Raw genomic sequence first — 15370 nt, 5'->3', positions numbered from 1 at the left:
AGAGGACCTTAATCACTTAACTGGAAGGAACACAACTTTTTTAGATTCTTTACTGCTTCTAAAAAAAAGCAATTCTGTTACTATCAATGTCATGACTGCTGCTGAATCTGCTTCACAAAACCTGCATTTCCACTGAAGTACTAAGTAGACATAACAATTTCTCTTCAGAGAACTGGGTCATATTTCCACCTAAGTTAATTATGCAATGTCTAAAAAAGCTTGTGATGATTTTCAGCGATTGCATGTGCACCTACTGAACAAGGGAAAGACACACTAAGCCACCAAACGGGTTTATAATTCCATAATACAATATGAGAGTATTTCCACATGTCTACTCCTTGGAAATCAGCTTGCTTTGGGAAACAATCTCACCTCGTTGTCCTCGTGTATTTCAATACTGCCTTGTGCTGGGAACCTTTGTTTTCTTAAAGAGGCTCTATATAATTCACCTGAAAGGAAAAGAGACATAATTGATCATATAAATATTTGGCTGCCTCATCTTTTACAGACATCTATGGAGGTAAGGCACATTTCTAGTTTCAAGACAGAAGATCTGTTCATAGGAAATCCTGTGGAGAAACAGAAAAATAGACAAGGTTACTTGTAGTCCTACGTATTAGAGGCTCTTCTATTCTTAACAGTAACATTTAGAACAGGATTCAGGTCCTTATACAGAGGTGTGTAGTACCGGTACAGCTGCTGTTGGTCATCTGTGCCTTTCTGGAGCAGCAGTAGAAGAGGTCGCCTGAGATCCTGCATCATCTCTGCTCGTCCCATACAGATATCTTAGATACTCAGGTATGTCTTAAATGGCACTAAACACCTATATATAGGCAAGTGAATTAAGCCTTTAAAGTTCTCTAAAGACCTTCAGGATCCAGCTCTTCCACAAACCTCTGTGACTACCTGGGAAACTTCCAGAAGTAACTGCAGCACTCCATTACCAGGATGCAAAATTGGAGTAACAGATCATAGAACAAAAGACATTTTCTCCTCAAAAAACCTTGTAACCTGAAAAATAGGAAGTGACATTGCAGAGAAACACAGCGCTTTGCTAATACCTTTTCGCAACAGGATTGTGCATGCATCATCCAGTTAGAACAATGAAAGTCTCTGCATTGACTTTAGAGCATGACCAAAGGGACCCAAAGACCCGCTTGTGACTACTTCTTAGGCTGGCTAGACAGCAACCTGCTGTAAGTAATGGAACATTCACGATATCAGCTTTAAGACTGAGACTGTCCTCCATCTGGCCTTGGGAAGCAAAACCTAGGAAGCACTTCTTTGCAGAGAGAGTGGTCAAACACTGGAACAGGCTTCCTAGAGAGGTGGTCAATGCCCCATGCCTGTCAGTGTTTAAGAGGCATTTGGACAATGTGCTTAATGATATCCTTTAACATCTGGTCAGCCCTGAAGTGGTCAGGCAGTTGGACTACATGATTGTTGTAGGTCCCTTCCAACTGCAAATATTCTATTCCATAAAACTTCTACAGCTGGCTATGAAAATGCTTGCTCTCTGAACAAATCTCTGTCCTTGAGGACAAAGAAAATGATGATACAACACTATCCACTTTTTTTTTTTTTTTTTTTTTTTGCACTGTCTTTCTTCAGTCATTGAAGAGAATTGCTACAAGATCTTTCTGGTCTCTTCATAATGCAGTCTTTTTTCTATGGCTGCATGTGTTAGTTACCTAGGAAACAGCTGTAGGATAAAATTTGACTAGTACTGTTGTCAGCTTCATTGTCACATGTATATATGGGGCCCATCTCTTCCTTACAAACTAAAGGAATGTTCCAAACTCCTGTCTCTTACAGCACTTATGAGACATCTACATGAGAGGAGATGAGCAAAGCTTTGCAAAAACCACACTGAAGCCCACTTACTCAAACTTTTACTTACAGGGTTCTGCAGTCAGATCCTGGAACACAGATTTCTCAGGTAAAGAAAGAGGAGGCAAGAAGAAAAACATCAAACTTCTGATTTGCTGCTGTCTCTAAGAGGTATTCTGCTGCCATTGTGCTTCATTTCCAAACACAAGGAAAAGAAAGTGACTGTTGGTAGTCAGCACGGATTTACAAAGGGAAAATCATGCCTAACCAACCTGATAGCTTTCTATGATGAGACAACTGGCTTGCTGGATGAAGGGAGAGCATTGGATATTGTTTCTCTCAACTTTAGCAGGGCTTTCAACGCTGTCTCACGTAACATCCTCATAGAAAGACTGGGAAAGTGCAGGCTACATAAATGGACAGTGAGATGGACTGAAAACTGGCTGAACCGCCAGGTTTAAAGGGTTGTGATCAGCAGCGCAAAGTCCAGCTGGAAACCAGTGACTAGTGGTGTACCCCAAGGGGCCACCACTGGGTCCAGTCCTGTTCAGAATCTTTATTACTGACCTAGATGATGGGATAGAGTGTACTCTCAGCAAGCTTGCAGACAATACAAAACTGGGGAGAGTAGCTGAAACGCCAATCTCCAGAAGTCCCTTCCAACCTCAGTCATTCCCTGAATTAGACGACTTTGGAACACAATAATTAGGTTTTTCATGGCCTTCAAAACATAACAGTTCTTTAAAAATTAGTATCTGGTGGCCACTATAGCCCTCAAACCAGATATTTGGTAGTTTTTAGCAGTATTATGAAAACTCCAGCTTTACAGCACTCAAGTGGCTTTTTTTAAAAGACACTAAAAAGAGAGCAGCAGAACTGAAACCTGATGGTTTTCCATTTAGAATTTAAAACATCTACAATGTGATTGCTTCTACTACCATCTCAGCTTCCTAGCAGTGACTTTTTACTTAAGACAGGAAACAGGTAACATATACAAGTAAACCTGAGAGGAAGACTTTAACACCTAAAATATGGTTGAGTTTATTTGTTTAGTCTGCTAGCAATCTATGAAACAACCAATATTGACCTAGGAACAACAAGTCAGCTTCCTTTGAAATACAAACTCTAGTGATATCTAGACCAGTAGAGATGCTTTCTGCTTTATCTGTTAAATGTGCTCTTATTCATGAGTTCTCCTGCTCATTTCATGATGCCTGCTACTTTACCTTATATGCCATTGTTCTCTAGAATATTAATTTCTTTTTAAGACTACAAATTAGTCACTGTTTATTAAAATATGCCAAAATGGCAAAATTGCCATGATCTACTGCTAAGTCCAGTATGTCAACCTCTGCTTAAACATAACCATTCTCACATAGTGAGAAGCAACAGAGACCAGCAAAAGTGCCAGGCTGTTTTTAGATAACACCTTTTATTCCTATACCTCAGTGGACTTAAATAGAGAAATTAAATATTGCAACATCTGACTGAAGGGGAGTTACTTCAGCTGAAGTCGTGGGGGTCAGTTCTTTGGGGAGGACAAATGTGCTTTTCCCTTCTACAGAGAGTGATGCAATTCCAGACAAGATGTGAATCCTCCTATCTCTGTACCACCTCCTCCTTCCTGTCATGGGGGTAGAAGGAGGCTTTGAAGCCCTTCTGAATGTCAATACCAGAAATCTGTAATTTAAAACTTCAGCTGACTGCAGTGTTGCAGCCTTTAAAATTCTACTCATCTCACAAGGGTTAGCTGTTCCGAGAAAAACTGGGAGGCCTTCCCCCGTCCATGACAGATACAAGTTTTAGGGGTTAATGAGAAAGGGTTGTACTAAATAATAATACCAAAGTAGTTCACTGACAGCTTTCTGGATTTAAACATATTTTCCTCTGTTTCTTCCAGCATGTCAGAAGAAAATAAATGCATCACATAATGCTATAGATGACTCAGTTTACTTTTTTTTGGCATTCTAAGTTCACACCCTGTTTGTGGTTCCAGTCCCTTTGACATGTGTTTATAGGCAGTCTGCCAGACCCTAAGAGAGTGGACTGTAATTTTCACCTCACGAAGAACACTGATTAAGCAGGGTTTGGCCAGGTTATTCTAAAAGCACTGAATTTAGTCCAAAACACATTTCAAACACTCTCTGCTCTTCTGCATTAGGATTGAGAGCTAATTCTACAGCAGGTTCTACCACTATCACTCCTTATAGCCACTAGAAATTTATTTAACCTCTGTGGCTACGTTTCTCCGTATTTAAAAACAAGGTAATTATTCTTGTCTTTCTAGCGAGCGAGGATTTAAAGGATTAGTCATTTAATACTTGTATAAAACAAAACAATACAACAACAAAAACCAGAACACCAGAAAACAAACCCAACAGCAACAACACACACTCATAAACCCTGGAACTTCCACCCAATGCAATTGCTTTCTGTAACTCTCTGCAATTTAAAGCTGTTTCTAATTAAAAGCATTGTTTCCAAAAGGCTGTCCAGAAGAGTCACTTTTTTCTGAAGGTCATCATATGAAAAAGTGTAAGTTTTTTAACACCTAAGCTCACAACATAACCAGTACCACAGAAACATTAGTTTTGCGTCACAAAAAAAGGATTATTCAGGGCCATGAGGCACCACCTTATACTGAACCACAGTATTTATATTCAAGAGAATACTGAAACAGGAAACCCAGGACTCCTCATAACATGCTCACAAACAGCTTCAGTTATCTATACAGTGCAATGCACTAGACAAAATACTTCCTTGGATTATTCGTGTGCTGTTCCTTTGAAAATCTTGTTCTAAAGATAGGCTTTTAGAAAGCAGAGAGGGTGGTTTGCTTTTTCCCTAATGCATCAAATGCCAGGTTGCAGGATAGTTCCTTGCTTCACACACACAAAAATGTCATCAATACCTGGACACTAGGATTCTAGGCATTGTTTTAATCACAATTTCTATTCTGTTGTTAAAGTAGCCCCCTATCAGAAAATTGGGCTTCTTTCAAAACTGGTTTCTCACTTCAGCTGAGAAAAAGAAAGAAAAAAGCATGATATCAACTTGTATGGAAGCATACAAAGTTTTTTTTTTTCTTTTAGACACACCAATGTGCACAGTTCAACTGTCTTCAGAGCATTGCTACACTGCCAAAAGTTCAGGCTGCAGTAATGTTAGAACGTATACTGTCTTGTTTGGAAAATCTGCACCTAGAAGTGCAGTTTTAAAATAAAAAGAATGAGGAGATGTAAAAAAAAAAAAAGAAAAACGCAAAGGCAAGGCAAAGGCAAAGGGGAGCCAGGTGATTTTTTGCTGATTTGCAGCACAAGTCAGGAATTTCAGTGGATAGATCTTCAGCATTGAGCTGCCCAAAGAAACAAACTTGCCTGAATTCAAAGCAGTCCCACAGTGGGGGAGGCAGGGGGCTGTGCGTCATGCATGGCATGTGTAAGGGGATCAACACATGCCTTTATTTCAAGAGACTTACTGATTGTATACTTTGTAGATCCAAAATCTGATTATTTTCCATAGGTTCAGCTTTATTGTTCAGGTTAAATACCAGAGACTTAAATAAGTGGGGGACCTTCTCTGTCATGATGACAATGTGAAGGGTAAGACTATTTCAGCAGCTAAAGCTCTGTAGGAGACAGAAATGGACAGCATGACCTACTAGAGAAAATGAGAGAAATTTAATTAGGCACTGAAATGAAACTGATTACAGAGAAATTATGTGTTTTACTATTTACTGGAAGGGCTTTAATGAGGTAAAACAACAACACAGTTGTGCTGGACCGAACCTCTCTGATGACATTATCAACATGTTACAGATTTTTTCCAGCTGTCTTGATTCATACCAGCATTACACCACTTTATGCTAATTGTATCATTATGTAAATTACAGTAACAAAAAAGGTACTCAAATCCCATACAGAGTCAGAAACCAGTGGGTTGTAATAGCTTACATTGTAACAGCTAGTAACGCAGTCAGGAATGGTCAGGGTGGGATAAGATTAAAAACTTTCTGTTCATTTGTTGTGTCTTGTTTTTTAATTAACCTGCAAACGCACCAGCTACAGAGTCTGCTAGGCTTCTCAAATCTGGCACAAGGAGGGGAGACAGGAATAGGAGAACATGCTGAAATCTCATTCCTCAAGAAGGTCAACTCCGCTGCAGGCACCCAAGCTAACGGATCAGTGGTTGGTAGGCGGTAGTAGTGGCTAGTTCCAACTGCTGTCCTAATGTCCAAGTTTACAAAAGCAACCAGGTCTCCAAACACACTCAAGAGCCTTCAGAAACCCAGCCTTTGTTTTAATGCTTTTCTGGGAGCAAAACACTTGAAAACCTCAACCTAGACACAGCTGCTGAGGCACTCGACACAGCTCTGGCTCATATTACTAGGCAGAATGAATTCATCACGCTACTGAGTGAACTTGCCTCTGCAGACGGGAGCATCTTTTCAGGAGCTAGTCTGAGACTGTGGAATTAACTCACATATCACAAAACTTTACACCTCCCACCCCTCCTGCAAAATGCCCTGCTTGTCAGAGAACAGAGTTGCAAGTACAGTAGCATGGCAATAAAAAAAGTAAAAAAACCCCAAAAGAAACAAAATTCTGCTAAATCACAAAACTATCTTGCACATAAAACTCCACTGAGGACAGAAAGGAAAAAAAATGAACAGCATATGATGGATTTAAGCTACAACACTTCACCACACTCATAAAGGCAGTCATATACAAGGGAAGAAAATGGTGAACCCACTTTGGGACAAAGAATGAACTGGCTAGGATGTAAGGTTTGGATCAAATTTTTTCTTCAGTGTATGCTTCTTCTATGGTACTTAAGTGTGGTGGGTTGACCTTGGCTGGATGTCAGGTACCCACCCAGCCACGCTCTCACTCCCCCTCCTCAACTGGACAGGGGAGAGAAAATATAACAAAAGGCTCATGGGTCAAGATAAAGGCAGGGAGATCACTCAGCAATGACTGTCACAGGCTAACCAGACTCGACTTGGGGAAATTAGTTTAATTTATTACCAATCAAATCAGAGTAGGATAATGAGAAATAAAACCAAATCTTAAAGCACCTTCCCCCCATCCCTCCCTTCTTCCTGGGCTCAACTTGACTCCTGAATTCTCTGCCTCCTGCCCCCGAGTGGCACAGAGGGACAGGGAATGGGGGTTGCGGTCAGTTCGTTAAACATTGTCCCTGCTGCTCCTGCCTCCTGATGCGCCCCAGAATACAATTTGCCCTCTTGGCTGCCAGGGCACACTGCTGACTCCTATTGAGCCTGCTGCTGACATCACTCAGAAATCTTCCCCTATAAGAATTTAATAGCAGATGGGAGGTCTTCTAGTATTTTCAAATAATTCTGAGATAATACAGAAATCAGAGGACAGAGTACAAACCTCTCCTCACCCCTCTCTCTGGAACATTCTGGTATATCAGAGTAATTGAATGAGTTCCTTTACAAAATCCAAAAAAATACCTTTCTTAACCTGCCTTGTCTGTTCGGTCCCTAAACTCAGGTTCCAAATCTAAGAGTCAGGTCAGAGATTTATATTATTATGCTATTGATATTTTAATGGCACACATTCAGAGAGCAGAGTTCCACAGAGCTGGTTGTTGGACAAACAGAAAACACAGTGAGAATCTTCTAAGGGAAAGATTCTGAAAATATTGTTACTGACTAGAAGCAAATCCTACCCTTTGAAGACAAGGTTGCCTTTTTATAAGTGTTGCCATCTCTTAAGGTATCACACCTCGACTGCAGTGTTGTTCCTTGGCTCTTTTCAAGAACAACAGCGACTGGAGTCCATATAAGTGGAAACAATCCATGTTCATTAAAAGCAAACTCACCTGGAGTTCTTCATGGCTGTTTTATCTTGTTTAGTCACACAGTAGACCTATATGATGCGAGGTGAGAGTAAGCATGCCTATGGGAGGGGGAGAGGAGGAGCCATTCAATCCCAGTAGCTTTTGTACCTTGGCAAACTCAGCAGAAGAGTAGAGGCCTTTCATTACACTCCCAAAAGTTTTGTGACACAAAGCAACACTGGCTCCTCCTCAGAGCAAAAGAACCCAAATCATACGAAACAGGACTGTCACTAACCCTGACCAATCTACACCCAGAAAGAAAACCACTTTGTCCCAGATATGAGGTTGACACTTTGCTTGGGCTAAGGAGAGACAGTCCACATTTAGGAGACAAATGAGTATTTTCTATATGTTTTTAATGATGAAGTTTTGCTTGAAGCTCTTTATGAGCTTCAAAGGTCAGAATAAATGCCAGATGGAGAGATTATCAAGCAGAAGACTGCAGAGACAAAGATATGTCAGCAACTACCATGCAGTTTGGCTATTTATCACAGAGACCCACTGCTTACCCTGTGACCCTACCACTTACCTGATGGCTATAATCTCTGTCAAACATACATGGATTTCTCTCTCACCTGTACCACTCACTCTCATTTAAACAGATTTTTGGGTATTCAACAGCATCCTTGGAACAATATTGTCAGTGAAATACCACAGAAAACCATTCACATACTAGAAATATCCTCTGTCTTTTTTTACCTGTCAGGAAATGACCAAAATGAAACCGCCTGTGAAAAAAGTAGGGCAAGACAACGCATGGAATCTCTTTGTGATGTGTAAGGTCTATCAGACTTTAGGTTATTTACGTGTTTCAGTTTCTGAGCTATGACAGGTCTCTCACCTGTGCAAACAGCACAGTATTTGCATGCAGTGCTGCAAGGCAGAATGTAAAAAGCTGCTGTTGGCTGTAATGAATAAATTACATAGGGCAATACTGTGGCTCCTGATTGCAAGTCTGAGAGAATGAAATGAAGGGTGGTGTGTTTTGTATAAGAACGTGAATGAATGCATCTCTTCTAATTACTCAGGTGACAGCAATGCGCGCAACTCAGCTACATGGTTTGAAATCCTTACTTGCTCTCTTCCACTAAATCTGCTGGTGTAGGTTCTGCAAAGCTAGAACAGTTAGGAAGCCTGACATGACTGAAAAGATAAAACTGACTTTGCAGAAGACAAAAAGGGAAAAGGCTTTATTCATCGTAACACAGTCATTCAGAAAGACATGTGGTGCAGGAAACATAGACACACTTATGTGGCTGGGAAATTCTAGCTCTATTTGGTAGGAACATGTATACAGAAACACTAACCCACACATCTGTGCACACCCTTCTAACAAGTCTTGCATGCATGCAAGTTCTCAAGTAGCAGAGCTGCCCCCAGTGCAGATGCACAGGACTGTTCTATACTGAGGTTGTACCACAATTATAGAACAGCTTTAGTGATCTCAGTGCTGTCACATTAATTTCATGCCTCCTTGTCCAGATGAAATCCAGACTAGGAGACAAAATGGGACTATAATAAAAATTGGCACTGAAATAGGTTCTAGCTGCCTTCCAAAGTACTATGGAATTATCTCCTATTTCATAGCACCTGCTAGCTTGAAAGGCAATAGTCTTTAGTACCCCTGTTTTATATGAAATTAAAAAATCTAAGAAAATCTACTGGTTGTAAACTGCTACGACAAACCGGGGTCATCCCAGACGTCATCTGGGCTGCTTTGGACTATGAAGAACTGCTTCAAACATGGTCATCTTCTACCTGCTCCTACTTCCTTCCTAGCCTCCACATACAAAGCCGACAACAGCTCTTCCTCCTTTCAGTTCACCCAAGGTTGGACACAAAGTCCTCCCCTGCACACCACTCCACATTCCCTGGCCTTATTGACAGTAGGGACTGCAAGGAGCCCTCACAGAGACACTATAGATGGACACTTTAACAATCTGCCACTCATATCACAGATGAAGACTCAGCAGTCCCACTAGGCACATTACCAGACCATTACATTCATGTCCTGAGCAGCCACAGCTCATAACTCCTGCAAGCTCTAGGAGACCATTATTATATGGAAGGGAAGCTCAAGCACAGCTTCTCCACAGTATCAGACCTGGCTCCATGCCTCAGCACATACTGCATCATCCCTCTCTTTGGCTGCAGTTCTATCAACATAACCCAGAAGAGAGGGGACGAAGGGTTGCAGATCCCTGGCTCCATATTTGTGTACCTCCCAACTCAATCTCAGTTTGGTATCCACCAGGAACCCACTGTAAATACACCCCACAGCCTCTCCAGAGGTTTATCCATCGAGTATTTTTTTGCAAGGAAAGGAAGATCTCTGCATTTGGACAAGTCTCATACAAGAGCTTTGGAGTCCCCGTAGAAAAAGCCTTACTAGGTTTTTTTACAAGAAGAAAGGTTGATCTCAAACATCCCTGCTGAACCCTCGTTGGACAATACAGTCAGGCACAGGTACAATCCTTCCAGAAGCCAGACAGCAAGGTAACTCCATTGCAATAAATCAATGGAAAAATGGATACGTGCTGAATGTCCAGAACTAATATTAGCATTTGTTTCTTTTATTACCAATAACATGACACTAAAAAAGCGTTTTTCAGTGCTTCCACCTCAGTAACATCTCACCTCTGACACTGTTGTACTGTCTCTATGTTTCTCATACTAACAGAAGCCATGCACAGTGTGCTGCGCCCAATGTAAAGAATATACAAAGGTGGAAGACAAAGAAGACCATTGGCCTTCATCATTCTGAATTACCTGCAAACAGGACAATCACTCTTGTCAACTGAGTGAGCCCAGAGTGGAAAGCACAGAGTCATCCTGGAGATATAAATCAGATGCTTTAACCATTATAATGTTTCTCTTTAATCATGTGCAGTTTCAAATGGCATTGGACTACATGATCTTTAAAGGTCCCTTCCGATCCAAACCATTCTATGATTCTATGAACTCAGAGAAAAGGATGCAGATATAACGCTTAGCTTCCAGTGACTGGATATCAACATTCTTCTGAGTAAATAATTTCTTCTCTTCCCTCCCTCTCTTTTTATCTTATATGTGTTATCAAGGAAACGGCAACAGAATTTATCCAGAGATCTCCTAAGAGGGACACTTTTCAAAAGCCACCAAGTCCTATTTCCTAATGTCTCTGTCTCCTCAGTACCTTCCTCACACAAAATGTGTTTAGAGAATTCTACTGGGGAAAAGTGCACTTCTGGTTAAAGTGCAGCAAAATAAATTATGTAAGAATGCAAGCAGATAGGTTCAGATAGGCAGCATCCAACTGCTGAGAATCCACCTGAAAAAAGTCAGGCTGACAGTAGCAAAAACACTGGTTTAGGACTGCCTCAGGTGCTTCATTGCCTAACATCCAAATCTGCCTTCCCTGAGCAGTATTTATTTTCAGTGACTGTTTATTGCATCAAGTGAGATATTATCACCTCATCCATCATAACCAGACTGTAGTGTGAAATGGCACTCGTAAACCTTTCCCAGGTACAACAACCACCATATTTTGCTGCTAAAGACACTATTCATGTCAACAGCTACATGAGTATTACTAGTCATCTGGGGAGTACTTATGATTCAGAACTGGCTTGCAAAGATGTGGCATGTACAGTTTAAAGATAGATGGGGAATCTCTCCTAAGCTATTCCTGTCAAGTGCACCTTTCAGGCAACCTAAAATAACAAAGCAAAAAAAAACAAAACAAAACTAATCTTGGGTTGCCAAGTTTTCTCTTTTGTGCAAGAGCCAGATATACACTAACAGTGAGCGGAACTGCTGCTCCTCAGCAGGGTGGGGGTGAAGGTTAGGTGTGTAAAAAAAAAAAACCCAAAAAAACCCAACAACAACAAAAAAGCAAACCAAAAAACCGAGGAGACTGTCACAAAATACTCCGTTAGTCACACTGACATCTCTAGAGAAATGAGACAGCAAATCCAGGGGGCATGACACCTGAACATCTGCAACAATCATCTATTGGAGGGTTAAAAAAAATTTCAATTATAGAAGTGGCAGAAGAAAGTGACTATTTTCTGATAAGTGATCTGAAAAGCTAGAAAGAATTTTTTTGAGCACTCTTGTCATCCCTCAGGCAAAATTCTGGGATGTTTTCCCAGCAAGTTTTGTCAGTTACTTATTTGTTCTCTCCCTCCCAATTAATTGAAAGAAACTCTTTTGCTGTAACAAGCCAGTTTGTATAGGGAAAATCTGGTGCAAGAAGCACAGAAACTAAGAATGAATTACACATACCTCACCTCTTTGTGCTACTGCACTACAAGAATCTGAAAAAACCCCTTAATAAAGAGACTACCAGTGCCATGCAAACAGCTCCTCTATAATTGAAATTCAAGCTTTTAAAATGAGAGAGAGATATAAAGAAGCCATGTTAATAAAAATGTAAATGAAATTGAAATCCTGTACCAAGTATGCCTTTTTTCCCCCTAGTCTAGGAGCCAAAGTGAAAGCCTAGAAATTTAGCCATGCTCCCCTTCAAACAACTACACAACATGCAATAATTGCTCCCTCAAACCTCACTGAATCCTCCCATGATACCTCCAGCATGACAAGCTTTACCTCACTTCTCTCCAAGGAATTGGGAAGACTAAGGGAATTTCCATGCAAGCCTTTAGGTGAGTTAATATGGGTCTAATTCAGACAGTACAAATTCTATTCTGGAGTTTGAACCAAGTATTTCTAAGTTGCCTCTTAGTGGCTTCTCAATTGCTCTCTATAAGTCCTTAATTTCTCAGTCATGTAAGAACAGAAATTCAGGTTAGTTGAATGTGGCTCATTGCACTTCACTTTCTAATGCTTTGTTACATAGTGAACTCCACTGATAGTGTCAAACTGGCACAGAGCATTACAAGCCAGTGACTGGGATTCCTTTTTGTTGAATGAACAGACAAGTTAAAATATATTTATAAAGTACACATCACCATATTTAAAGAGAGTTGACAGAACACTGTATCCAACTCTTCTGCAATATTTCTAGATACTCTCTTTCTAGACATGAGCCAGTTAATGATCCACAGCTTCAGGAAAACACAGTAATATAAGTCAATCTCATATAGATACCTCCCCCTTCAAATATATCCCTTAGTAATAGCAGGAAGGGTAAAAATGGTATTATTTGACTTTCCATGAAAACTCCAGAAGTAATTGTTAGAATACTTTCAAGTGTTGAGTAAATGCTTCAGCATTCTTGCGATTGGCATTAACTATGTAAGATCATTACAATTTACCAGCTGGAAATACATGCAGCCTTAGATTTCAATCATCGATGAGAACACACAAACAAGTACACATGCAGAAAGCAAACTGTATTTCAGTGGCATCCAAACAAGTTCAAATAAAGTCACCATATGGTTGGAATGTTTAAAACAGCTGCTAACAGCACAGGAAAGGCAGATAATTTGTTCTCAAAGCAGTGCTAAACCTGTTGGACTGTTTATAAACAGACCTGAAATTCCTTTAGGATTCAAAGGATACAGGACTACATTAAAACAGCCGCACAACATAATGAAAAAAATGTGTAAAAAAAAAAAAAAAACCTGAAAATTTTAAAAGCCTTACTCAAGGACACAACTTAGCCAATCAGGCATCCTAGTACCTGCAGTAATACAGTACAATAATCTAAAAACAGAAAGAAGAACTCTGAACCAGGTCAGATCACATGAGTTCAGACAGTTTTGACCACCTGATGTTTTTATCTTCAAAATGGGACACTTAAGGCACTTTGACAAAGACAATAGGCCATCTATAACAGAATAACCTGAAAAGTGTAAGGTTTCATAGACTCAGTCCTTCAACTAGTCTGTAACTTCTCATCATGAAAATGAGTGGACCAATTGAGCAGGGCTCTCCTGAATGAAGATAAAGTTGGTAGTCTAGAATGGCAGACTGAATTTTGAATTCCAAAAGAACAGTGTCAAATGGCTTCCAATACACCAATAGAGAAAAATGGTGTCAGCTTCATTTCATCAGAAGTAACACACATTACCACTATATACTGAATGATCTTTATGTCAAAGACATCAGTTGTTTCTTTTAACCTCTCATCACTCAAAAAGATGCCCTGCTGCATTACGCCACAAAAAGCTCTTTTTTTTTAGAAACACACACACAAAAGTATCTCTGCAAGAACTCACTCCACATACCAGGAACAGGCCAAGGCCGCTATGCATAATGACAATTAAAAAAAGAGAGAGAGAGAGAGAGAGAGAGAGAGAGAGAGAGTGAGTGTGTGTGTGCGTGCGTGTAGGGGAGAGACTGCAAGAACAGCCTCAGTCCGTGTCACAGACTACTGAAATTTTAGGCAAATTCTAATAGTTAAAGTTATTAGTTAAAGTAACTTTACAGATTTTCCCAATCAAAATATTTGTAACAAGCAACACAGAAAGCCACTAGCAGTAATTTAACAATGAGCAAAATATTCTGAGACTCAGAGAGGTTTCATCTCAACATTAAGACATTTTTTACAGTAAGAACAATCATTCATTGGAACCTCCCCAGGAACAAGGTAGAGTCCCCATTGATGGAGGTTTTCAAGATCCGCTTGGACAGGGTGCTAGATAAGCTCATCTAGGTTCCTTTTCCAACAGAAGAGGTTGGACCAAATGATAATTTTGAGGTCCCTGGCTGATCTATGATTCTATGAGAGTGGGTTATGTTTCCTTGTAACCTGTCTTCTTAAATGGAAATGCCTTTTTCTAAGGCAGTAAGCTTGGCAACAATTTCGTTACTGCCAACACCACCAACAAACAGCCTCTTTCTGAACACCCAGGAGAGATGCAATGTCTCTTGGCCTTGTACTGGAAATTTTAAATGGTCCACAGAAGAGGATTTAAAACAGATGTGTAATCCTACACAAGCAAACTAGTTAATAATAGGCAGAAAAGGATACTGCCCTTTCCTTACTGGGAGGGGTCTTAAGACATTTAATTTTATTCAACAGTGTGTTGCATGAAAGTATGCACATTGCATGTGAAGCATTCTAGGTTTTTTTCCCCTCTTAGTCATGAAACTAAGGAATGTGGAAGACAAGCTGCAGAAACAGAGCTCTATAAAATTGCATGGTTTCTCTAAAACAGTAATTTTGTAACCTATGAGATATGACTGAATTCCATTTCTTTCACTGGTACCCATTCTAATTCCACAGTGGTTTTGCACTGAAAAAACTCCTATTGATTTGCAGTGAGAGTGTGGATACCTCAGCCTTCAGCTTAGTATCTAGTGTATTTTGCTCTTATTTAAGTATAGAAAGCTGTAGCAAAGCAAGGAGGAGGTGGAACCAGAGAACCAATTCTAATGCCAATATAGATTCTTGGCTGAAACCTGGGCTGGTAAAATCCAGCGCTGCTTGTCATTCAAGGCGATAGATTTGTCATGATCAAACCACAACATCACTTTAAAGAAGTTATCTGCCAGCTGAAACTTGTAAACTTCTTGCTGTCATAACAAAGTTGCAGAAAAAAGGAAGACATTTCTGACAAATATTTTTATAAAATGTTAATGTTTCTGTTAAGTAATTTTCTCTTTAGTGTATTTCACATTTCAAACTCCCCCGCCCCCCAGCTGTGGATAGGGAAATGTCAGTTTTCAGCAACTAAAATTTTATTTTCAAAACCCTGAAACCATGTCAAGCAGTGTAAAAACC

The 15370-nt window shown here is 40.1% G+C and overlaps 1 protein-coding gene across 1 annotated transcript in view; it reads right to left on the bottom strand.

The window, feature by feature from the left end:
* The window catches only part of PITPNM3 (PITPNM family member 3), a 110131-nt gene that overhangs the window by 45915 nt on the left and 48846 nt on the right, over positions 1-15370 (bottom strand). Inside the window, exon 5 of the mRNA XM_059829530.1 lies at positions 373-449. Within this exon, the coding sequence (XP_059685513.1) occupies positions 373-449 (77 nt within the window). The remainder of the gene's footprint in view (positions 1-372; positions 450-15370) is intronic.

The sequence above is a fragment of the Gavia stellata genome, chromosome 25 (genome assembly GCF_030936135.1).
Source record: "Gavia stellata isolate bGavSte3 chromosome 25, bGavSte3.hap2, whole genome shotgun sequence".
Taxonomy (NCBI): Eukaryota; Metazoa; Chordata; class Aves; order Gaviiformes; family Gaviidae; genus Gavia; species Gavia stellata.
The sequence above is the reverse complement of the archived record's forward strand: the minus strand, read 5'-3'. Positions and strand labels throughout refer to the sequence as shown.